This window comes from Phocoena phocoena, chromosome 5 (assembly GCF_963924675.1).
Source record: "Phocoena phocoena chromosome 5, mPhoPho1.1, whole genome shotgun sequence".
NCBI classification, from domain to species: domain Eukaryota; kingdom Metazoa; phylum Chordata; class Mammalia; order Artiodactyla; family Phocoenidae; genus Phocoena; species Phocoena phocoena.
The window spans coordinates 33,385,785-33,410,123 of NC_089223.1; the positions used below are offsets into that span (position 1 = coordinate 33,385,785).

The 24,339-nt window shown below is 39.7% G+C and overlaps 1 protein-coding gene across 1 annotated transcript in view; it reads right to left on the bottom strand.

Moving 5' to 3' along the window:
- Positions 1-24,339, bottom strand: part of DCHS2 (dachsous cadherin-related 2) — a 306,411-nt gene that overhangs the window by 120,049 nt on the left and 162,023 nt on the right. The window contains exons 3-5 of the mRNA XM_065877536.1: positions 21,794-22,025; positions 3,556-3,792; positions 1,520-2,536 (exon numbers count right to left, since the gene is read on the bottom strand). Coding sequence (XP_065733608.1) covers positions 1,520-2,536; positions 3,556-3,792; positions 21,794-22,025 — 1,486 coding nt within the window. The remainder of the gene's footprint in view (positions 1-1,519; positions 2,537-3,555; positions 3,793-21,793; positions 22,026-24,339) is intronic.

The following is a 24,339-nucleotide window of genomic DNA, read 5'->3' on the forward strand; positions in this document are numbered from 1 at the left end:
TAGCAGCTGTTCGGAAAGACTAGGAGGCTCAGCTGGGGCTGGGCTGGGGGTTCCACGTAGGGTTCCGTGGGAGTGAGGTTTCGGGTCACTACGTGAGGCTGCTCAGAGCCCCGGATGTGGAGGGCGTGCCTGCGTGCTGCGCATGCATGCCACGCACTGGAGGATGTCGTCAACCCCTGCGCTGCCCCACTGTCCCCAGCCCCAGTGAACAGGAACAGCTTACGAGTATGTAGCCTTCCAAGCCCCTTCATAACACTTTAACTCTTCACACACACACACACACCCACACACACATCCAGAGCGGGACACGGAGCATGGCGGCAATTGTCTCCTTTTTTCAAGGTAAGGAAACTGAGTCCCAAGGTGAAGCTTCTTGCTTCTAGCCGTACAGCGATTCTAGGAATGGACACCTGGTCTGAATCTGGACTAACTGTGGGAAAGAGAAGATCATGGGGGAACCGAATGTATATTTCAACTTCTTTCGAAAAACATAAATTACCGAGTGCAGTAGAAAACCTAGAGAACTATCTAACACGTGGAAGTAAAGAGCAAGCCGGACCATCCTGTGCAGCCGGTGCAGTTTGTGCCTTGCTGCGGGGCCCAGCTCAGGACTGAATGGGAGCCTAGATCCAGCTTGCAATCTCAGCGGGCCTTGTGCCCTGGTGTAAAGCTCCATCTGCTGGAGGAAGGGGCACCTTTTCCTAATCCACTCGATGGGTACTTTGAAGGTAATCAGAATTGAATTCAAATTCTGTCCCACTATAGAGTAAGGGGCACCACGTACAAAGGCCACAACGTGAATGGTGCCTCCTGGAATTGTACAAAGCGGTGACCTTCTCACTTCTTTCTAGCTCCGTGACCTTGGGCATGTTACTTGAGCTACTCGAGTTTCAGTTTCTCCAACTACATGGTTGCAGTATAAACATAGTTCATTTGTAGGTATTTGCAGGAATTAAAGACTTTGTAAATGTATACAATATAATAACATTTGTATATTTAACTTAACTAATTAAGACATGAAAAAAACCTCAGTGTAAATATTTGCCCTTTCCTATGTTTCCCTCATCAAAATGAGAATGGAGAAATATATCAAAAGAGTGACTTTGAAATCTTAACTTAAAATCTTAAAAAGTGGATTATTCTCTAGTTTTTCACTGATGACATTTATACTTTATAAAATATTATTTGAAAAATTTTAAAGACATCTACAAATGAAAAAGAGTGGTTGGGCGGGGGGGTGGAATTAGACTTTACACAAGAATTTATCTAGTCCATTTCTGAGTGTACCTCTAATTCAAAATAAGAACCATATACGGACAGTATGTGGGTGTGAGGCAAGAGAAATATGAATCATTTAAGGGAAAATTCTGTTCAATTTTGACTTCACTTTAAAAATCACAATACTATAATCAAGAAAGATATTTACTAAAAACTGTAATTTTAACTATATGTTTGCTAAAAGATTTGAGTTTTGTCAATTCCAATTTTAAAGGAATAAGTGCAAGCTACAAAATGCTACCTGTATTAGGATTCATCTTGAAGAATTTTCCATCAGACAAAAGGAAATATGACAGCTGTCCATTCTTTCCCGAGTCTCTGTCAATTGCTGTAATTTTGCCTATTACCCCTTGGGGAACAGGACTCTCCTTGACTTTCAGAAACAAGACATCATGCAAGAAGGTAGGGGAATTGTCATTCTCATCCAGGACATGAACAATTACTGAAGTGCTCACATTTTGTGACATTCTGTCCTCCGGGATCCAGGCAAACACTCTAAAATTATATGTTTGTGTGGATTCATAGTCGAGCTGTCGCCGCAAATAAATCCAACCCGTGTAAGGATGGATGCCAAACGCAGCCGCGTCTGGGCCAGACTCCAGCGAGTACAGGAGCTGCGGGGGTGTGTGCTGTGGGCCAAGCTGGCAGGCCTGGATTTTCAGGACCGGGGTCATCAGTGAGAGGGACTCACTAACTTCCGCTTGATAGACCAAATGCTCAAAAGTTAAAGACGGGTTTTGCTCTTGCTTTTCAATAATGACCGTCAGCACTAACAGGGATGCCTGAGGAGGAACACCGAAATCCTGGGCCATGAGGGTCAGAGTGCACTCCTGGGGCCCAGCGCCTGCCAGGCTCTCGTTGAGGTACACCACACCAAGCCCCGAGTCAACGGAAAAGATGCTCGGGCTCTGACTGGCAATGGCATAGCGGATGACCCCGTTGGGCCCGCTGTCTTTGTCTGTTGCACGGGCGTGGTACAAGGCTGTGCCAGTCATTGTGCTCTGGGATATCGTAACCCCATCGGAGGCTTTGTGAAACACTGGGCGGTTGTCATTGACATCGATGACAGTTATGTTGACCTCTGTGCTGCTGCAGGCGGCAGAGCTGCCGAGCTGTGCCTGGATGGTGAGCACAACCACGGGCTGTGTTTCGTGATCCAGAGGCTTCTGGGTTCGAATGGTGCCCAGCCATGGGTGAATAAAGAACTTTCCATCCAGATCACCAGAGGAGATCCTATAAAGGATTGGCTCTGAGGAATCTGAAAAGGAAAAAAAAAAAAAAAAAAAAAAAGAGCAAAATGAAAAGAGAAAGCAATCACTTTATGCCAAAAGAATGTACCTCCTGGAAACAGAACTGAAAGCATTAATGTATATCACATCCACAGAGAATACGATGCAATGTCTCACATTTTCCTCAGCTCTCCAAAGCCTGTTGATAAGTGGACACATGGTTTCAGATGTATTAGTGGACAAAAGTAATGTCCAATGGACAAGGCGCAAGCCACGAGTTTCACCATCTTCCTTACCTCTTCTTGTATTAAGTAAAAGGGAAAGGTATTCAGAAAATAATGTGGATGCCTGTTTTACTGTCTGTTTTATATATTTGAGGAAGCAAAGTCAAGTTTACACTGGTGTTTCTCTATGATATCTACCAATAAAAGGAAAATACCCTCCCTAAAATTTAAGGAAAGGAGAGAAGATGGGTTAGGGTTACGGAGCATGACAAGATCTTTGGACAAGTAATTCACTTCTAAGAATTTTTCTTGCAGAGAAATCTGTACAAGTCATATAAGGATATTTGCTTGAGTAGCATTTGGACTAGCAAAAATGATTGTAAATCATTCAAATTGATAGCAAAAGGGAAATGTTTAAATAAATACTATGCAACTTCTAATTTTAATGAGACGGAATGATGTCCAGTTACTTGGAAAACTGTCCACAATATACAAAGTGGGGAAAAGTGGTCATTGTAGAACAACAAAGATAGTTGCATGTATTTTCATTAAAAAATTTTTGGAAGTGTGTGTGTGTGTGTGTGTGTGTGTGTGTGTGTGGGCACGCGCGCTTTGAAGAATGGGTTAAAAGTACCTGCTACTTTTGTGATTAGAAAAACAAAGTAGGATAAAAATAATGTTGAAAGAACAAAGAACAAGCCATAGATTGTATGGTCTCAATTCTTGCATGGAGAAAAGGAAAGATTTATTCAAGACTGTACAACCTAAGAAAATATAGAAAATGTTCCAGTAATGGATTTCAATGCAGCATAAGAAGTACTTACTCAAGGGCTCTTTTGCTTTCACTGTCCCCACAGGACTGTCTTCAGGCACATCTTCATAAACTGAGAAAGTATACTTAGGCCTTTCAAATTCAGTGGGTGCCAGAGTTGTCTGAAGAATGTGTATGGTGACTTCAGCATTAGTGACAGATGTGAGCCCACCACCATCTCGAGCACAGACCATCAGCAAAAGTGTGGTGGATTCCAAATGACCGAGAGTTGATGTTAAGTAAATAATCCCTGGGTAGGGGAAGGAGAGAATTAAAAACCAGATAACATGCAATAAATACTGATGAGCCATAGTAACACCTGATCTGTTAATGCTACTATGATGGTTAATTTTATGTGTCCACTTGACTGGACCATGGCGTGCCCAAATATTCAGTGAAACATTATGCTGCATGTTTCTGTGAGGGTGTTTTTGGGTGAGATTAACCCAAATGGATAGACTGAGTCAAGCATATTGGCCTCCCTGCTGTGGGTGGGCCTCATCCAATCAGTTGAAGGCCTGACTAGAAGAACAAAAGGGCTGGTCCTCCTCCAAGTAAGAGAGAGTCCTCCTGCCGGACTCTGTTAGACTTGGGACATTGGTTTTTTCCCTTCCTTTGGAATTGAACTGAAACATCCTGGCTCCACCTGAGTCTTGAGACTGCCAGCCTTCAACCTCGAGCTACACCATTGGTTCTCTGGATCCTGAGTTTACCAACTCACCTGCAGATCTTGGGGCCTGTTAATCTCCATAATCACAGGACTAATTCCTTACAATAAATCTCTTTATATTTATCTTTATATGTCTTTATATTTATATATCTCCTGTTGGTTCCATTTCTCTGGAGAACCTTGATACATCTACTTTCCAATCAAAGAACTTGAGCATATTTGCAAAATGATGGTCCAAATTCTGTCAAGTAAGCAATATTTCCAGAGCTTAAATATTAGACATCTTGGAAGTATATCAATTCACCAGAAAAACAAAAACTGTTGCCTTTGTTAGGCCTTCCTACCATATCAGCAGCCCAGGATGATGGACTAGCAGAGTATACCCCGTAATCCAATGTAGTCTAAGCTAATGCAGGGTTGTTGGGTGATCACAATCTACCCAGGCACCAGGACCCTAAATCTACAGATGAAATTAAAGTTTTATCTTCTGGGGTATTTGCCATTTGTCCTGAACAAGATCATGGAGTGCAGCACTTTTTTTCAAGGAACTCCATTTTTTTTGTTATTGATGAGAGGGTATAATATCAATGGCTGTGGGTAGGAAAACTTCAAAAATGTTAAAACCATGGGGATCAGCTAGGCTTATACACAGAGTGTTTGTGAGAGGAGAAGGTCTTAATGGATAAGTTGGGGAGAGATCCAGTAATGCTGAGAAAACCAATCATTTAATATGGCTAACACCAACCATTGGTGTGTTAGTGTGAAAACATGAAAATAGATAACCAACTTAGAAATGAAAATGTTAGTTGTAGTTAACAAAAAAGAAAAACAGACAAACTTTTAAATGAATTTACAAACAAATAAATGTGGCTGAACTGTATGGAATCTATCACAACACAATTGGCCGTAAGTATTAGTTAAATGAAGGACTACTGCAGTTTTGCCAATTTATGAGAAGCTTGCAAAAACATCAGAATTATCAGTTTTCTAGGCATAAAAAAGGTGACACCCATTTGATTTCTTTCTTTTTTTAAATCAAATCTTCCCTCTTATAACTCCAATTCCTTGTTCCTATTTCTATTAGAAATTTAGTGAATCTGTCTTATTTCTCCTTGGCAAACACATCATCAATAACCAAAGCCAAATATCTCATCAGACCTGCTCCAGGCACAGCATCCCCATTTTCTTATCTGACATGATTTTACGTCATTTCTCTTGCAGTTCCTTTCTCCTGAACATTCTCCAAGTTGATCCAGGAACACATGGTTCCAGATAACAATCTGACTATAACAAAGAAGAGTATAAACATTCTTTATTGGAATACTTATAAAATACTAATGTAACCAAGTATTATCACACCCACTTTTAGCAGCCGTGTTAAAATCGGGGTTCACACTGATTTGCTGGTCCACCAAAGCACTCAATACTCATCACACTAATTTCTAAGTCAGGTCTTTCCCTTCCGTTATTGAGTAGCTTCAGAATTCTTCTTATTAAAGTCTTGGCTTAAGACTGAATCAGGAAGAAATAGAAAATATGAACAGACCAATCACAAGCACTGAAATTGAAACTGTGATTAAAAACCTTCCAACAAACAAAAGCCCAGGACCAGATGGCTTCACAGGTGAATTCTATCAAACGTTTAGAGAAGAGCTAACACCTATCCTTCTCAAACTCTTCCAAAATATAGCAGAGGGAGGAACACTCCCAAATTCCTTCTACGAAGCCACCATCACCTTGATACCAAAACCAGACAAGGATGTCACAAAGAAAGAAAACTACAGGCCAATATCACTGATGAACATAGATGCAAAAATCCTCAACAAAATACTAGCAAACAGAATCCAAAAGCACATTAAAAGGATCATACACCATGATCAAGTGGGGTTTATTCCAGGAATGCAAGGATTCTTCAATATACGCAAATCTATCAATGTGATAAACCATATTAACAAATTGAAGGAGAAAAACCATATGATCATCTCAATAGATGCAGAGAAAGCTTTTGACAAAATTCAACACCCATTTATGATAAAAACCCTCCAGAAAGTAGGCATAGAGGGAACTTTCCTAAACATAATAAAAGCCATATATGACAAGCCCACAGCAAACATCATCCTCAATGGTGAAAAACTGAAAGCATTTCCACTAAGATCAGGAACAAGACAAGGTTGCCCACTCTCACCACTCTTATTCAACATAGTTTTGGAAGTTTTAGCCACAGCAATCAGAGAAGAAAAGGAAATAAAAGGAATCCAAATCGGAAAAGAAGAAGTAAAGCTGTCACTGTTTGCAGATGACATGATACTATACATAGAGAATCCTAAAGATGCTACCAGAAAACTACTAGAGCTAATCAATGAATTTGGTAAAGTAGCAGGATACAAAATTAATGCACAGAAATCTCTGGCATTCCTATATACTAATGATGAAAAATCTGAAAGTGAAATCAAGAAAACACTCCCATTTACCATTGCAACAAAAAGAATAAAATATCTAGGAATAAACCTACCTAAGGAGACGAAAGACCTGTATGCAGAAAATTATAAGACACTGATGAAAGAAATTAAAGATGATACAAATAGATGGAGAGATATACCATGTTCTTGGATGGGAAGAATCAACATTGTGAAAATGACTCTACTACCCAAAGCAATCTACAGATTCAATGCAATCCCTATCAAACTACCACTGGCATTTTTCACAGAACTAGAACAAAAAATTTCGCAATTTGTATGGAAACACAAAAGACCCCGAATAGCCAAAGCAATCTTTAGAACGAAAAAAGGAGCTGGAGGAATAAGGCTCCCTGACTTCAGACTATATTACAAAGCAACAGTAATCAAGACAGTATGGTACTGGCACAAAAACAGAAAGATAGATCAGTGGAACAGGATAGAAAGCCCAGAGATAAACCCACGCACATATGGACACCTTATCTTTGATAAAGGAGGCAGGAATGTACAGTGGAGAAAGGACAGCCTCTTCAATAAATGGTGCTGGGAAAACTGGACAGGTACATGTAAAAGTATGAGATTAGATCACTCCCTAACACCATACACAAAAATAAGCTCAAAATGGATTAAAGACCTAAATGTAAGGCCAGAAACTATCAAACTCTTAGAAGAAAACATAGGAAGAACACTCTATGACATAAATCACAGCAAGATCCTTTCTGACCCACCTCCTAGAGTAATGGAAATAAAAACAAAAATAAACAAATGGGACCTAATGAAACTTCAAAGCTTTTGCACAGCAAAGGAAACCATAACCAAGACCAAAAGACAACCCTCAGAATGGGAGAAAACATTTGCAAATGAAGCAACTGACAAAGGATTAATCTCCAAAATTTACAAGCAGCTCATGCAGCTCAATAACAAAAAAACAAACAACCCCATCCAAAAATGGACAGAAGACCTAAATAGACATTTCTCCAAAGAAGATATACAGAATGCCAACAAACACATGAAAGAATGCTCAACATCATTAATCATTAGAGAAATGCAAATCAAAACTACAATGAGATATCATCTCACACCAGTCAGAATGGCCATCATCAAAAAATCTAGAAACAATAAATGCTGGAGAGGGTGTGGAGAAAAGGGGACACTCTTGCACTGCTGGTGGGAATGTGAATTGGTTCAGCCACTGTGGAGAACAGTATGGAGGTTCCTTAAAAAACTACAAATAGAATTACCATATGACCCAGCAATCCCACTACTTGGCATATACCCTGAGAAAACCAAAATTCAAAAAGAGTCATGTACCAAAATGTTCATTGCAGCTCTATTTACAATAGCCAGGACATGGAAACAACCTAAGCGCCCATCATCGGATGAATGGATAAAGAAGATGTGGCACATATACACAATGGAATATTACTCAGCCTTAAAAAGAAATGAAATTGAGCTATTTGTAATGAGATGGATAGACCTAGAGTCTGTCATACAGAGTGAAGTAAGTCAGAAAGAAAAAGACAAATACCGTATGCTAACACATATATATGGAATTTAAGGGAAAAAAATGTCATGAAGAACCTAGGGGTAAGATAGGAATAAAGATGCAGACCTACTGGAGAACGGACTTGAGGGTATGGGGAGGGGGAGGGGTGAGTTTTGACAGGGTGAGAGAGAGTCATGGACATATACACCCTAACAAACGTAGTAAGGTAGATAGCTGGGGGGAAGCAGCCGCAAGGCACAGGGATATTAGCTCGGTGCTTTGTGACAGCCTGGAAGGGTGGGATGGGGAGAGTGGGAGGGAGGGAGACGCAAGAGGGAAGACATATGGGAACATATGTATATGTATAGCTGATTCACTTTGTTATAAAGCAGAAACTAACACACCATTGTAAAGCAATTATACCCCAATAAAGATGTTTAAAAAAATAAATAAATAAAGTCTTGGCTTGATTAAAAAATAAAACTCAAATAATGCAAAAGTGTCTGTCTACAGAAGAAAATGAAAAGTCTCTCTACCCCAATAACCCCCCACTCCCTGGGCACAGAGTCTTCTAGAGTTAACTCAATTTTAATTATTGAGACTTTTTTAAGAGTTTTATTTTCCACTCTTGATGATTATGACAATGAAAAGATTAATGCCTGCTTCAACTAGACCATAAGCTGGTCTTCCTGCCTTCAGACTGACTCCTTCTAAACCATTCTTCATACTTGTATTAGGATAGTCTTCCTAAAATCCAAATCTCGGCCTATCAGTGCTTCCCCCAGTTTTCAGGGGAAGTTCAAATGCTTTATCGTAATAACCAAGCCACTCAATTAGCGCTTTTGCATCTCTGTGGCCCCATCTCACCATTCTCTCGGTACAGGACATTTTGCTCTTGGCACAGTCAACTCTTTCTAATTTCCAGAATAGATCTTGCTCTTCCCTTTGGATTGCTGCATCCCCTTCCTGGAATAACTTCATCTTCTCTGACAATGATTTCTACTCATGTTTTAAGGCACAGCTCAACTTTCACCTGGCACAGATGACCTTCTCTTACCTTCCACTCTCTTTCAGAGACCACTCTTCCAGGATCTCACAGTGGCCTGAGTACATGTGCCTATCATACATTTACTACATTGTACTTTAATGGTTTTTGTCTTTCTTATCATTTATTCATTAGTTTACTCCATGGTTTATAAATAAAATCAAAAAACAACATTTTGAAAATATATAAATAACAATTTAGTATACATAATAACTGAAGAGTTCTGTAACTAAGATGAAAAAATACAGGTAAGCCAAAAGTTAGGGTAGCAGTGGATAAGGGCAGATAACTCAGATAAGAAAGAATAAAGTATTAATAAATATGATAATGCTCAAACTCATTAAAAATAACAAATGCAAAATAAAAATAATTACCTCTTGTTTTCACCTCTAATGTTTGCTAAAACTTTTAAGTTATATTATGTAGGGTTAATAAAGGGTGTGGTATGGATGTACACTGTCCAAAAGGCACTTTTGGCAATATTTATCTAACAGTAACTTGTTCATGTTCAAAACCTAGAAATCTACCCTCAGATCACCTTTGAGAAGGCACAGTGAGGGTGGTGCTTACCACCCAAGGGGGACTGCAAGACCACTGTGGCTGATGGTGGTACTTCTGAGGGGAATGATTCTCATATACAGGAAAATGAGAAGCTGATAATTAGATACATCAGTGACGTTTCTGAATAAAGAGAGACAAAGATAAAATCTTATAGCAGCAACAAGAGAAGAAAAACTGAGAACATATAAAGGAATAATTCTTTGACAACAGACTTCTCAATGGCAACAACAGAGGTCAGAAGTTAATGAAGTAATATTGTGAAAGTTACAGAAGAAAACAACTGCCTACCTAGAATTTTCTACTCAGATAAGTTATTTTTTTTAATGTATTTATTTATTTTTGGCCGCACTGGGTCTTTGTTGCTGGACACGGGCTTTCTCTAGTTGCAGTGAGCGGGGATTACTCTTCATTGCGGTGTGTGAGCTTCTCATTGTGGTGTTTTCTTTTGTTGCAGAGCACGGGCTCTAGCTGCGCGAGCTCTGTAGTTGTGGCGCACGGGCTTAGTTGCTCCGCAGCATGTGGGACTAGGGCTCGAAACTGTGTCACCTGCACTGGTGGCTCTTAACCACTGAGCCACCAGGGAAGCCCCAGGTAAACTATCTTACAGGAGGAACGTTGGATCAGTCAGGGTTCTCCAGAGAAGCAAAAACGAATAGTTGAAATAGATAGATAGAGACAGAGACAGAGATGGGGGGAGAGAAGATAGACAGGGAAAGAGGGGGATAAGGAAAGAGAAAGGGAGAGACAGGGAAAGAGAGAAGAGAGAGAGACATTTATTTTGAGGAATTGGCTCATGTGGGGGTCGGTCAGTCTGGAATTTGTAGGGCTGGCTGGAAGGCTAGAAATTTCTACAGGAGTCAATGTCACAGCCTTGAGTTGGAAAGCAGTCTAGAGGTAGAATTACTTCTTCCTGGGAGGACATCAGTCTTTTCTCTTAAGACCTTCAACTGATCAGAGAAGGCCCACTCACATTATGGAAGATTATTTGCTTTGCCCAAATACTACTGAGTTACATGTTAATCATATCTAAAAAACACCTTTACAACAATATCTAGACTGGTGTTTGACCAAAAATTAGGTACCATAGCCTAGCCAAGTTGACACATAAAATCAACTATCACAAGCATAAAATAAGACCAAGACAGTTAGATAATTTACTTCTTACAAACTATCACTGAAAGAATTACTAAAGGGAACAACTGTTTTCTGATACTAAATACAATGACCAACCCTCCCCTTGAAAGCAAGTGCTGCAAAAAAATAAAAATATAACCTCTTAAATACATTTTAAAAATTGACAGTAAAGAAGTTAAAAAATTAAGTGATGTCAGGAACACAGAGCATATGCAGCATACTGATTTAGCTTTGGCCTTCAGTGTATTTACCAAACCCTAGTGTACTTGAACTTTTCTTTTAATGATTTTGTGGAACTCTGGGGGCAGAAGACAAGACCAGGGCCCTTGGGGATGGGAGCAGGTTGGAGAGGGAGAGTCTTGCAGGACTTCCACCAATAAAATTAGATCCACAAAACTTTCAGTGTAAGAGGGAGCTAGAAATAAAACCCTGCCTCCCCAGTGAAAATTTATGACTTGAAACCGGGTGTAGAACAGAGGGGTAAAAATTTCCTTTGAGAATTCTTAAACATAAGCCAAACTTCACACTAGTTTGTAGCCTATATTCACAGTACAGGATGATGTGAAATTTCTTTTTACCTATTTTGATTTATTTTGTATGGCCACCTGTTCTTTTCCTGCCCCTACGTGAAAATTCAGGAAGCTCCTACCACCTCCACAATCACTAGCAACCAATTAAAGTTCTTTCTGTGACCTTAAGTCACAAAACAGTCTCAATTTAATAACTAGAATATAAATGTCTTTAGAAGAACCAAAGTGTAAACTTGAGTTAAAGTTCAGGTGGGGAAAAGAATCTGAAAAAGAATGAATATATGTATGTATGACTGAATCACTATGCTGTACACCTGAAACTAACACATGATTGTAAAGCAACTCTACTCCAATAAAATTAAAAATAAATAAATAAATAGGTATAATTTAAGGCAAAAAATAAATAAATAAAGGTCAGGTGGAGCACATGCTCCAGTCAGAAGTCGCTGGCTGCTGCTTCTCTCTCTCTTCCTCATATTGCTAATATGAGTTTCTGAACCATCTCGGTGCACCTGGGGGGAAAGGAGGGGATGGGAGAGGATTGGGAACATTCTCACTGGACAGGCACCATCGCACTGATGTAGCGTCAGTGCTCTTCCGCCTGGGCAGCTGTTTAGAAACCACCTTCTATCACTAGTGTTTTTGTGGCTTTTTTGGAGAAACCTTCCATCTTCTAATCTGAGGCTACGTTAACAGACGTAACCATATCCCTCTTCAGACTGTTCACTTACTGCTTCCTTGCCTCCTGAAAAGCTAACAACGCTCAGACCTCTCCCTCTGGCCTTAGTGGGCAGGACCTAAAACAGCTCCACACCAGCTGTCTCCACCCCAGAGGACCACGGGCCCCACAAACTCCAGGAACGGCTTATCTTCACCCTAGAAACCCCTCCTTTCTTCCACTGTCCATCATTCCTGCTCTAGATTTTTCAGGTGAGAGACAAACTTGAGTCTGTTAGCCCCGAACCGCAGGGGTTAATACTCAGTTCTCTGACTGGTGAAGTGCAGGCACCCCACCTGGGGGTAACCCACAAATCCACAGCAGCTCTCTCCAAATTATCAACCCTTTTATCTCCAATTTAGAAACCTTTATACTTCTGACAAGCTGGGTAAAGTTCAGTAGAAAAATCAAACTGCTTTTCAGTTCCCTCCTTTGTAAATAACCCTGCACAGGATCCCTCTGGTATATATCTTAGTAACTCAGCCCTAACTTCCATTTTCATTTCTTGTTACAAATGCTTACTAATCTCCCTCTCCACATCTTCATTTATATTCTTCACTTCTCCTGAATCACTATCGTTCTTCCCTCACTTGCATATCCAAATCTGAGCCCTCCTGTGAGGTTCAGCTCAAGTTCCCCGACTACTCTAGATTCTCCCAAGTTCTCTTCTGAAGATCTGCTCTCCCTGTGGTCCTCATGTCATCAATACGTGGAGTTTACTCTTAGAATTTCTGTTTCATGGAAGACAAATGCAAAGTCACCTTAATGAGACATGAGACAGTGGGAGTCTATGGCTTACACACTTGACTGTATCTGAAATGTATCTTTTAAATGTTCTAACCCAGAGGGCTGACGACGAGTCCAGAAAAAGTAGGTAAAAGAGAGGTAAAAGTTAGGCACACAAATTCAGGCCTAGGCTGTACAAGAGAAGTGGGAACAGCCTTCAGGTATTTCCCTCCCAGCGAACGGCAGAGTAACGCAGAACGCTGTGAGTCAGCAGGTCTTCACAGTTCTGTTCTACTGGCAAGAGCATCTTTATTATGGAGAAGATCCATCCGGTTATTTTAATCTGGTACCACTAAACATTAACATTATCTCATTCCCTTCTTTAAAAATCAACGTTTCTCTGTAAACTTTCCCAGACTGATTTGGCTTTCTCCATAGTGTGCCTGAGCGGAGAAGGCAAGCTGGACACGAAGCCTTAAGAATTCAGTTCCTGTGACAGTTACGTGTTTTCCCTATAACCTGGTAATTGGTATTCAGTTTGATACATCAAAAGAAAGAGCTTGCTTAATGTAAGTCTGAAGATAAAATACTTTAAGTATAGAATGCCATCTGTTGAAGATTCTTAGGAGCCAGACAGCTGGGCTTCTTTTGGTCAAATAACTATACTACAGTGTGTGGTCATATTCTCGATACTTGACCTTCGGAATGTAATTATTGAGTCTGGCCTTCTTCTATATTTTTTTTTCCTATATTTCCACATATGTTTCCATAGTTTTCTGTACTCTGGTCTGGACTGAGTATCTATTTCTTTTCCAGTATTAAACTTTAAAAATTATTGTAATTTCATAATATGATTTTTTAATTTATTTATTATTGAGATATAATTGACTAATACTATTGTATTAGTTTTAGATAATTTGATATATGTATGTATTGTGAACTGATTACGAGAATAAATTTAGTTAACATCCATCACCACACATATTTATAAATTTTTTCCTTGTGATGAGAACTTTTATGATCTACTCTGCTAGCACCTTTCAAATTTACAATATAATATTGTTAACTACAGTCACCATGCTGTACATAAATCCCCAGGATTTATTATCTTATAACTGGAAGTTTGTACCTTTTAACCCCCTTCACCCACGTCACGTGCCCCACTCCACCCCCAGCTCCGGCACCCACCGATCTCTTCTCTGCATATTATATGCGCTATTATTGTCGATTCAGCTGGACTGCAAACTTTCTCGTGGCAATAGCTCCATCTCATTCTTTCCTTTTTTATATCAACAACCATTTATTGTGTACCATCTACGTTCCAGGAAATGTGCTAGTAACTGGAAAGGCGGTAGGGAGCAAAATAGACTGTGTCTGCAGGGCACAGACATTAATCATATAATCAAAAAATATGTAATTATAATATAAAGAGAAGTTGTGCTAGAATATAAACTGGGACCTGATTTAATGTGCTTGGGGGGGGAATCGTCAGAAAACACCTCCATGAAAAAGTGACCTATAACCTGAGCTCTGAAGGATGAGTTAGGCCATTATCTAGGTGACTATGTGAGTGTGGGAAGAGAAGAGGATAGAGAGCCATCAAATGTTCTGTGCAGAAGGGAAAATGCATGACGTGCCTATGGAGGGAAGCATGGTGGGCTCAGGGAAAGGAGGAGAAGGAGGAAGAAAGAGGAGGAGGAAGAGAAGGGGAAGAAATAGTTGGTATAAAGAATGAGCACAGGGCTTCCCTGGTGGCGCAGTGGCTGAGAGTCCGCCTGCCGATGCAGGGGACGCGGGTTCGTGCCCCGGTCCGGGAAGAACCCACATGCTGCGGAGCGGCTGCGCCCGTGAGCCATGGCCGCTGAGCCTGCGTGTCCGGAGCCTGTGCTCCGCAACGGGAGAGGCTGCAGCAGCAAGAGGCCCGCATACCGGAAAAAAAAAAAAAAAAAAAAAAAAAGAATGAGAACAAATATTAAAGAGAATTACTGGAGCTCAGGCCACAGGGGAAAGGAGGGCAGGTCATGAAGCGCCTGGGAGACCATAACAAGGATTTGGTCTCCGGCCAAAGAGCCATGGAAAGTCATCGAAAGATTTTAGGCAGGGAGGTGAGATAACCAAATCTGTCTTTCTATAGTTGAACAAGTTCCATCTCATGCCTATATGTATGAATTTTACTAGGCTTCTTCTGAGCCAAGGACTACTTTTATGGCTTGCAAAGCCAACTTTGTGCAGTGAAACAGTTTCTACTAGAGACCAGTAAGAAGCTAGTAAGTTTCTTTGAATGAACAGTCACCACTTAGAAGAGGAGAGTATTAAGATTAAGTGTGCCCTTCTATATGCGGAATATTTCAAAACATTCACTTCTAAAAACATTCAAGTATAAAAGGGAGCTAGAAAACTCACTTACTTGAATTCAACATTCGTAAATAGACTAAGCTGTCTACTAAAAGCTGATGGGCCAGAAAATGTAGCTGTAAAAAAAATATATATTACATATTATATATATATATATATAATAAATAATAAAACAGTAAGTAAAATCAATAGCTCTCTTTACCTGTATATTAGCCAGCTTAAGACTTACAACATTATATTTTAAGACTTTAAAGTACAGTGATTATTTGGCTCTCATTTTTTTCATGACACTTGCAAATTATCATTAACCACCAGTTCAGGGGATCAACTTTAACTTTAAAAAATAGATGTTGATTCACTTACAGAGCACTACTTATTTTAACTTTTAGTTACTGTAGTGCTTAGAGCTATACATACTAATTATAATGTGCAATAGCATTTGTCTATGCTATTTATCTTGTCACTTATTTAAATAGAGGAAATTGCTGGGATGAATTTTTTTAATTGATAGACTAATAAAAGAACTTAAAGACAAAGGTCTTCTCTTAAATCTGATATACAAATAAAAGCATGTTCTTCAACTAATTAAGCAATACTTTTAGAATCAAGCTTCCTAGAAAAGATGGGATACTCTTCACCAAAGTAGTACTTCATAGTTAGAAAATAACCTATAGGTCATTACTAAAAGTGAAAGCTATGGGATAGTTAAGAACAAAAATAAGGGACTTCCCTGGTGGTGCAGTGGTTAAGAATCCACGTGCCAATGCAGGGGAACCGGGTTCAATCCTTGGTCGGGGAAGATCCCACATGATGTGGAGCAACTAAGCCCATGCGCCGCAACTACCTACTGAACCTGCGCTCTAGAGCCCTCGAGCCACAACTACTGAGCCTGCGTGCTACAACTACTGAAGCCCGCATGCCTAGAGCCTGTGTTCCTCAACAAGAGAAGCCACCACAATGAGAAGCCCGCACACCACAATGAAGAGTAGCCCATGCTTGCTGCAATTAGAGAAAGCCTGAGCACAGTAACAAAGACCCAACACAACCCCAAAAAATTTTTTTTAAAAAGAACAAAAATAAGCACAAAATCATGACCTTCACCAAACGTGGAGTCTGTAATTTTCTCAAAAACAGAGACGGACCAAAAACTATGGGATATCAATATCAATTTCTTATTGATTATTGATATTTATGGTGTCCTTCCTATATTCCTTTTGTGAGAATATAGAAGCTTATTCACCAAATAGATGATATTGTACTCTTTATTTTCCACACAAATCTGGGTAACTAAGCTACACTGGCTGAAAGGAGTAGGATGAATATTTTGAACTTGTCTATCTCATACTGACAACTAAAACAGTTCTTAAGAAAAATGTACCTATTTTGGAAGATTCCACTGAATTCTATTTATTCAACTGAAAAGAGTAAATAAATCAACAGAATAATTATTATCTCAAATAGGCTTATATAGGAAGTCACAATGAGAGATCATTTCTATCTTATTTAGTTGAATCAATGGAACTTACATTTATCTTAGCTTTGTCTTTAGATTTTTTTTAAAAACCATAATCATGGGAAGTTTTTTTTATATATACATTTATTTATTATTTAGTTTTGGCTGTGTTGGGTCTTTGTTGCTGTGCATGTGCTTTCTCTAGTTGCAACAAGATGGGGCCACTCTTTGTTGTGGTGTGAGGGCTTCTCATCGCGGTGGTTTCTCTTGTGGAGCACGGGCTCTAGGCACATGGGCTTTAGTAGTTGCGGCACATGGGCTCAGTAGTTGTGGCACGTGGGCTCAGTAGTGTGGCAAACGGGCTTAGCTGCTCCTCGGCATGTGGGATCTTCCCTGACCAGGGCTCGAACCTGTGTCCCCTGCATTGGCGGGCAGATTCTTAACCATTGTGCCACCAGGGAAGTCCCATGGAAAGAGCTTTGAAATGAAATTCGAGAAGTAAAAGTGTCAGGAGTACTACTAACTCCTTGAGCAAATCACTAAGTCTCTTAGGGTTTTCAGTCTCTTAATTTACGATGGGCATAAAAACATCTGCCTTGCTTATGTCATACGTTGATGTAAGGCTCAAATAGGCAATATATGGAAAAGAAGTCAACAAGTAGTGTCTGAGATGGAACAGTATAGGGACAGATCACAGGTCTAAGATGGGGTTCAAGTCCTATTATGCCATTTACCAACTGTGTACTTTTAGGGAAGTCACTAAATCCCTTTCTGCCTCAATTTCTTCCTCCACTAAATGAGGGAGCTGATCTGCAAGGTCCCTTCCATCTCCAAGAGTCTGTGATCTTATACTGGAAAAACTAATGAGAAAACCCTCTAACATGCTTTTGTTTCCCATGAAAGTGACATACGCTGATTAGGTGCTCGTGATTAATTTTCGTCTCTGTCTTGCAAATGAAAGAAAGTCACATCCCATATGAAATAAGGTGTGGTATTAATTGTTAACTATATATAAGAATGCTCTGAATGTAGGAAAGTGACAACCATGAAGAATTATGAGAATCATTACAAGGTATGAATACTGACTGTAAAACTAACATTAGAAAAGAATCTGCCCTTGAGATAAAAACAGACTTTGCGCTACATTAGTTACAATCCCTGTTAAAATCCACACACTCTGAACAAACAAGAGATTACAACTAAACACTGAGGCAGGGCTGGTTTAACTCATTCAGTTGCCCTTTTAATTCCTTGTTTTTCCATGGTATTCAACCTGGCTTTTATGTGCACCACAACTAAACCCAGGACAGGCAATAAGCGAGGCAACGTAAGGTCTATTGTCAGATATATGAGAGCAAGCAGGAATTTTTGTCTGTCTTATACACTGATGTATCCCAAACACGGATAGCACTGCTTGGTTCATATCTGTGGAAACAATGAACTTGCTTCCATTTTCTGCCTTTCTTTTCAGAACTTTTGACTTTTCTGTGTATCATTAACATGAGATAAATCACAAAAATTTAACCACAGGTAGCCCTAGCAAAAGAGGTAACTGGGCAATAATAAATGACCCACACAAATGCTTGAAACCTGTCACCTTAAAATAATTTGAATTAGAAGTAATGTTTGTTGCAGAGTAAAATTACTAAATATATAGGACAACACAAAAGCTAAAAATTGCTCCTTTTATTTACTAAAGAGACTACTTCAGACAATGTAAAAAAAATCAACCTGTAGTTCAAAAAATGGGATTAAAAATACATGAAAAAGAGCTATTAATAAATAAGCTTCTTGTGTTTCCTCCTTTTAAAACTCAAAACAGTGTGGTCTGCCTCGTGCCCACATCAAAAGAACCCACTAACTGAGAATAACAGAAACGAAGGCTTAAGTCAATCTCTCTCTCCTGGTGCCGAAACCTGTTATACAAAAATGTTCTTTGAACCAACAACACACTTAGAAAGCCAGAAACAGAACAGGAAGATAAACCCACAAGAGAAAACAACTAGGACATTGCCACACACCCTCCAGTTTTCTCCAAAACATTTTTCTTCCCAGATGAACACAGTAAGTCCAAAAGCTCTATTTTTAATGCACAAGTCTTGGTTGTGGCACAAACAGATCAATGGAAAATCTCGTCTTCATGAACACTTGAGGCGATAACACAAAGTATGTAAGCTTATAAAATAGCATGTCTAATATAGGAAGCCTCAAAATGAAAGCACGAAGGAACCAATGAGAAAATGAATGAATGGCTCTAAGAGAGAATTTTAGAGTATTTCAAGAAGTGATAATGTATAAATTGGCTATCAATTCTCAATCTTCTCCTCTACTATATAACTATGTACAACTATATGCGTGTGTGTGTGTGTGTGTGTGTGTGTGTGTGTATGTATTTAGTTTGTATACTTGTATACCTAGAAAAGTGCTGGCACAGTTACACTGGAGAGGGAATTTGGGAGAATTCTGGGGAAAGTGGGGGTAGGTCTTAGTGTCCCCGCCATGCTGCGATAGGGAAAGAGGATTTTAAATGAAGGTTTGCTCTGTGTTATCAATGATACTGCCTTGCAATTTCTTAAGAGGATGCAATAAGGATTTAAATCACTTTCCAATTATTTCTAAAGGTCATTTATTCATTTATTCCACATATATTTATTGACAGAGGCAATTTCTTGAGACTACGTTTACACTGACAGGCTCTGTAGACACAGGCCTTTATAGTGAAAGCAAGAAAGCCCAGCCTTTTATAGGTTCAACAAAGACACAGATCCAGAAGAGGAAAACCATATTTCAATACAGCTCCTTGTTCTATTCTTTGAGAACATCAACGGTTAAACTGACTTTTATGGCATGGCCTAGAGGCCTAACTATTATGTACAAAATAGAAAATGTGTCCATAGTTGTAGTCAACCAACAGATGAACAACTCAGCTGTTCAAATTGGAGACTACCTGTTCACTAGGCAACTTTTTCCCATAGTTAATCATGATACTGTTTCATTCTCTTCTAAAGGTTAAAGTAAAGCATTACCAGCTCTTATGACTTTCTCATGAGTTGTGATTAGGTGCAAGCACATTCTCAGCACTGTAAGATTGAGAATGTTTTCACCCTAAATGCAGCAACATCGAAATTGCCAGCAATAATAACCCAAGGTTACTTCCATTATGAAGTTGGTCTTTGCTTTAAAAAAATACCATACTTCCCTAGATAATAACCTACTTAAAGTGTTCTCCCTGATTAACAATGGTATTTGTCTAATGCCCGTGCCAGGAGTGGAAGCCTGTGGCTGACTGAAGCCAGCACAGCAACAGAAATATCTCCAAAAAAAACAATACAGTATAGCTCATTCTTCAAGATCATCCAGGGGAAACTTGAGGATGAGTGTGTTGATGTCTTTTAAAAACAATCTGCTAAATGCTTTTAGATCCTGTGCCCTGATTACTGGCTGACCTATATATTTTTGGTAATGCTAGTGCCCTGGAGGGCCTGACCATTTAAATAGCTAAGGTCCTCAGTTTAGATGAATTTTGAAAAAGCCAAGATAAGTAGACTAATTTCCTAAAAATATTTTTTCTTCTGATCTTTGAAATGTTAAAAGGGCCACACATCAGTGGATCATTTTGACCAAGGAAAGTTTTGCCTTGTAAAGACTGCCATTGTAAACAACTAATCCCCCAGCCAGTCATACATGCCAGGTGAAGTACACTTACCAGGTAAGAAGCAATGACTCTTTACCTAATGGGGCTCATTGAGAGGGCAAACTAACTCGGTAGATCGGATTCCCTGTGTAAATTACTGTTTGTTGCTAATGAACGTTGTCGTTGCAAAGGATGTTGTACAGATCCAATGAGACAACGTACAGAACTGCCTAGTGTAGCACCTGACATCATCATCATCACAACAGAAACACATTCCAACCATGCTCAGAGCAGGTGTTTTAAGAAGAAATATAACCTTGAGGAGATCTCTGCCCTCTCATTCTCAATGAAGCGCTATTCACAATTACCAGGTTGCGGAAAAAATCTAAATGTCTATCAACAGATGGATGTAAAAAGAAGATGTGGCATATACCTACAAAGGAACATTATTCCGCCTTGACAAAAAGAAGGACTTTCTGCAACACAGGGCAATATGGATGAACCTGGAGGACATGATGTTAAGTGAACTAAGCCGGCCACAGAAGGACAGATATTACATATTTCACTCATATGAAAGATCTAAAATAGGCAAGTTCATAAGATCCAAGAGCTGAAAGCTGGTTGCCAGGGGCCAGCGAGGAGGGAGAAATGGCAAGTTGTTAGTCAATGAGCATAAAGTTTCAGTTAAGCAAGATGAATAATAAACCCTAGATCTGCTGTACAACATTGTACCTCTTGTCACCGATAATGTACTCTACACTGAAATATGTGTCAAAGGGCAGATCTCAGGTTAAATGTTCTTACTACAATAAATAAAATAAAATATTTTGTAAAAGTAAAAAAACAAAAGGAAAAAATTTTTTTCTTTTTCTTTGCAGCCTCATTCTTGGGCAAAATATCTGTAATATCTCCATAGGATTATAATGTAATATTATACACTTGAAATTTTATAACCAAATGTTGGTTATAAAATACCAAATATTGTAACCAAATATTGTAACCAAGTATTTCAAACTTTTTTTTTTGTTAACAACAAACTAATAGGAAGAGGAAGTAACCTCTTAAATATTGATTATTTGCCCATTGGACTTTTTTGGCAGATACACAATTACCATATTAGAGAACTAAAAGGACCTTTAGGTATCATTTCAAAAACAAGGAAACTAAGACCCAAAGAGATTAAGGGAATGCCAGACCTAGTACCAGAAAGGGATTTCTTTGGACGTCCGTACAATGCTCTTTACACTAGTAGGGTGTATTTGTATGTTGAAATGATGACTGAGGCCAATGAAGGTCATAAAACCAAGAGGAGGCAAAGCTGGGAATCAGATCCAGTCCTAACCTACAAAGCCCGGCTCTTTTCAGCATGCCTTGCTGCCTTATGGAAGGTGAAGTGAGTCCTGCAACACCCCTGCCAAGGAAAAACCAATTCAGCTAATTTTCTGGCTCTTATGCAGAAGCTGTTGATTCCAAGCTCACATACCTGTGGTGGAGTCGATGGTGAAAAGGAATGACAGGTCTCCGAGGACAAGCTCATAAGCCACTGTTCCATACATCCCGGAATCCCTATCTGAGGCAAGAACATTGATGATCTCAGTGCCTGGCTGGGTCTGGCCGCTAATGCTCGTCACATAGGTTGACGGGTTAAACACGGGTTCATTATCATTCACATCCTCCAGTTCCACACGAACAAAAGCTTGGGCGCTGAGTCCACCCTGTTGGATGGATGAGAAGTGGTTACAAATGGGTCTCACCTGAACACTGGGATGCAGAATAACTGAGAAGGATCCTAGAATAGACTTTTGAAACAACAAATTTTATATATATATATATATATATATATATATATATATATATATTCACTTTAAATATATATTCATTTTACTTTTAACCTTGAGCTATGAGTTCATGGTATCTATACTCCAATGCTGATTCTTAAATAGGAATGAGATTACCACTTAAAGCTCCTAAGAGGCAATAATTTCAGAGTGGAGGCCAAAGATATTCAAGGAAAGTTTCCCTGATGTCCAAAGAGTGAAAAAAAAGAACCACTTTCATCCCACAGATAATCTTTAACTGCTAAGGAGAAAGGGTAAGGGAGTATTGGAGGGGGGTGCAAGAAAAGACTGACCCATATGAGGGAGCTAGACTTCAGTTATTTGGAGGAAAATTGTAACAGAGGAAAGAACAAGTGCAAAGGCCCTGATACGGGAGTGCAGTACATCCCAGGCCTGTTCAGGGAACAGCAAGGAAACCAGTAGGGTGATATCAAACGGGCAGGGACAGTTCATAGAGGGCTCTGTGGGCCTCTGAGAGGACCGTGGCTCTGACCCATTTGAGGGCTTTGAGCAGAGGAGTAGGTTGATTGCCCTGAAGGGCAGCAAGGTTGGAAGGAGGGAGACCTTCTTCCCTCCTTAAACCCTCCTTGAACCCTCCTCCTCCTGGAGGAGCCAGGAGATCTGGATCTGACATCTGGTCCTGCTGGCCTCTGGGACCACAGCTAGGAAGCCAGAAAATCATCAAGTCCAGAGCAGAAGGTAGCAGTGAAGGTACTTTTCCTACAGACTTGGGACCAGATTTGTTTTGGGGTTCTTAATTTTCCATGTATTAGATAAGAAATATAGTGTATAAAACAGTGAGAAGTGGATCCCATACTGGCTTTTTGTGTGCGTTTCCTCCATCTAAAAATAAGGAGAGGAGAGAGAGCACAATAGAAGAAGATAATCCTCTGCAAGTTTTACTTTTCTAAAGTAAAGCATATGTTCCTACTTAAAGCACCATTTTTTATTACTATCTGGTACACTTTGATACTTTCATCTTGAACAAAAATCCTTGGTAAGTCACAACAGCCTGAGTTTTCTCACTTACTTATCCTCCCTCCCTCTCTCTCTCTGTCTCCCCACATTCCCCCTCCCCAACTGTGGCAGGATGCACTGAGAAAAGAGGAAACCCAAAGGCAGTGAAGGAGAAGATTTGGCACAGGACAAAGAGAGCATGCTGCTGTGGGCTCTGGAGGGAGCATGAGCTGAGGGTGATGAAGGGCAAGCGAGAGAGCATCATTTCGTATTGTTTGGGATGAAGTTAACCACGAATCCAGAAATGCCTCTCATGCGCTGAGGGCCCATGTACCCGAGACACTGGGGACTAAAACAGAATTGAGAAAGACTAAAAAATAGTGTGATTTTCCATGTTCTAAGCTGAATAAAGTGCCAGGCCTATGCCAGTTCTAAATTAACACAGTAAAAATAAAAACAGTGGCAGTTCCATCCAGTCTGTATCCTTAAAATGCAGACTGGTGCTGTGTCTTTAGTAAAGCTAAGTAACCTGTGGGTCCTCAGGTGGAGTGGAGCAGAGCGAGGGGGCTGCAAGCTGACTCCTAGCAGACGGGAAAGGCTTGCTTTCCTTTTATCCTTACTTTCCTCTTTCTTTTAAATTTCTCCACAAGTTCATGAAGTCATTCAGGTTTGGGGTGCGGGGGGCGGGGGTGCTGAGAAAGCAGGTAAGAGAAGAAATGAGAGAGTGGGGAACATGTGAAGAAATGAAGATCACTCCACCTTAAGACCTTTAAGAACAAAGATGTTCATTCCTGGGCTATCCATGAAGACCCTCAATCAGTCCATGTCACCAAAAACAAGCAAAATATTAAATGGACAAAGTGAAGAGCTTGTTGTCACAGATTAGTGAATCGTTTTGCAGGAACAGTATTATACATAGATTCAGTCTTCCCTTTTATAAATCCAATTTTTATCTGTTAAATGTATCAATGAGGGCACTTTCCTCTTATAATAACCATTTGTGAATGAATGTTAAGTGTGCTTCACGTGTATTTTCACCTTCAATTGTTATAATCTCCCTTTCTAAAGATTTTTATGGTTTCCCCACTTTTACAACTAGAAAACCAAAGCATAGAGGGCCTATGTGACTTGTCCAAAGTAAGTGAGACTATAAATAGCAGATCTGCAACTGGAACAGAGATTAATCTGTCCCCAAAGCCCCTGTGACTTCTTTTAAATTAGATCTTTAAATTAT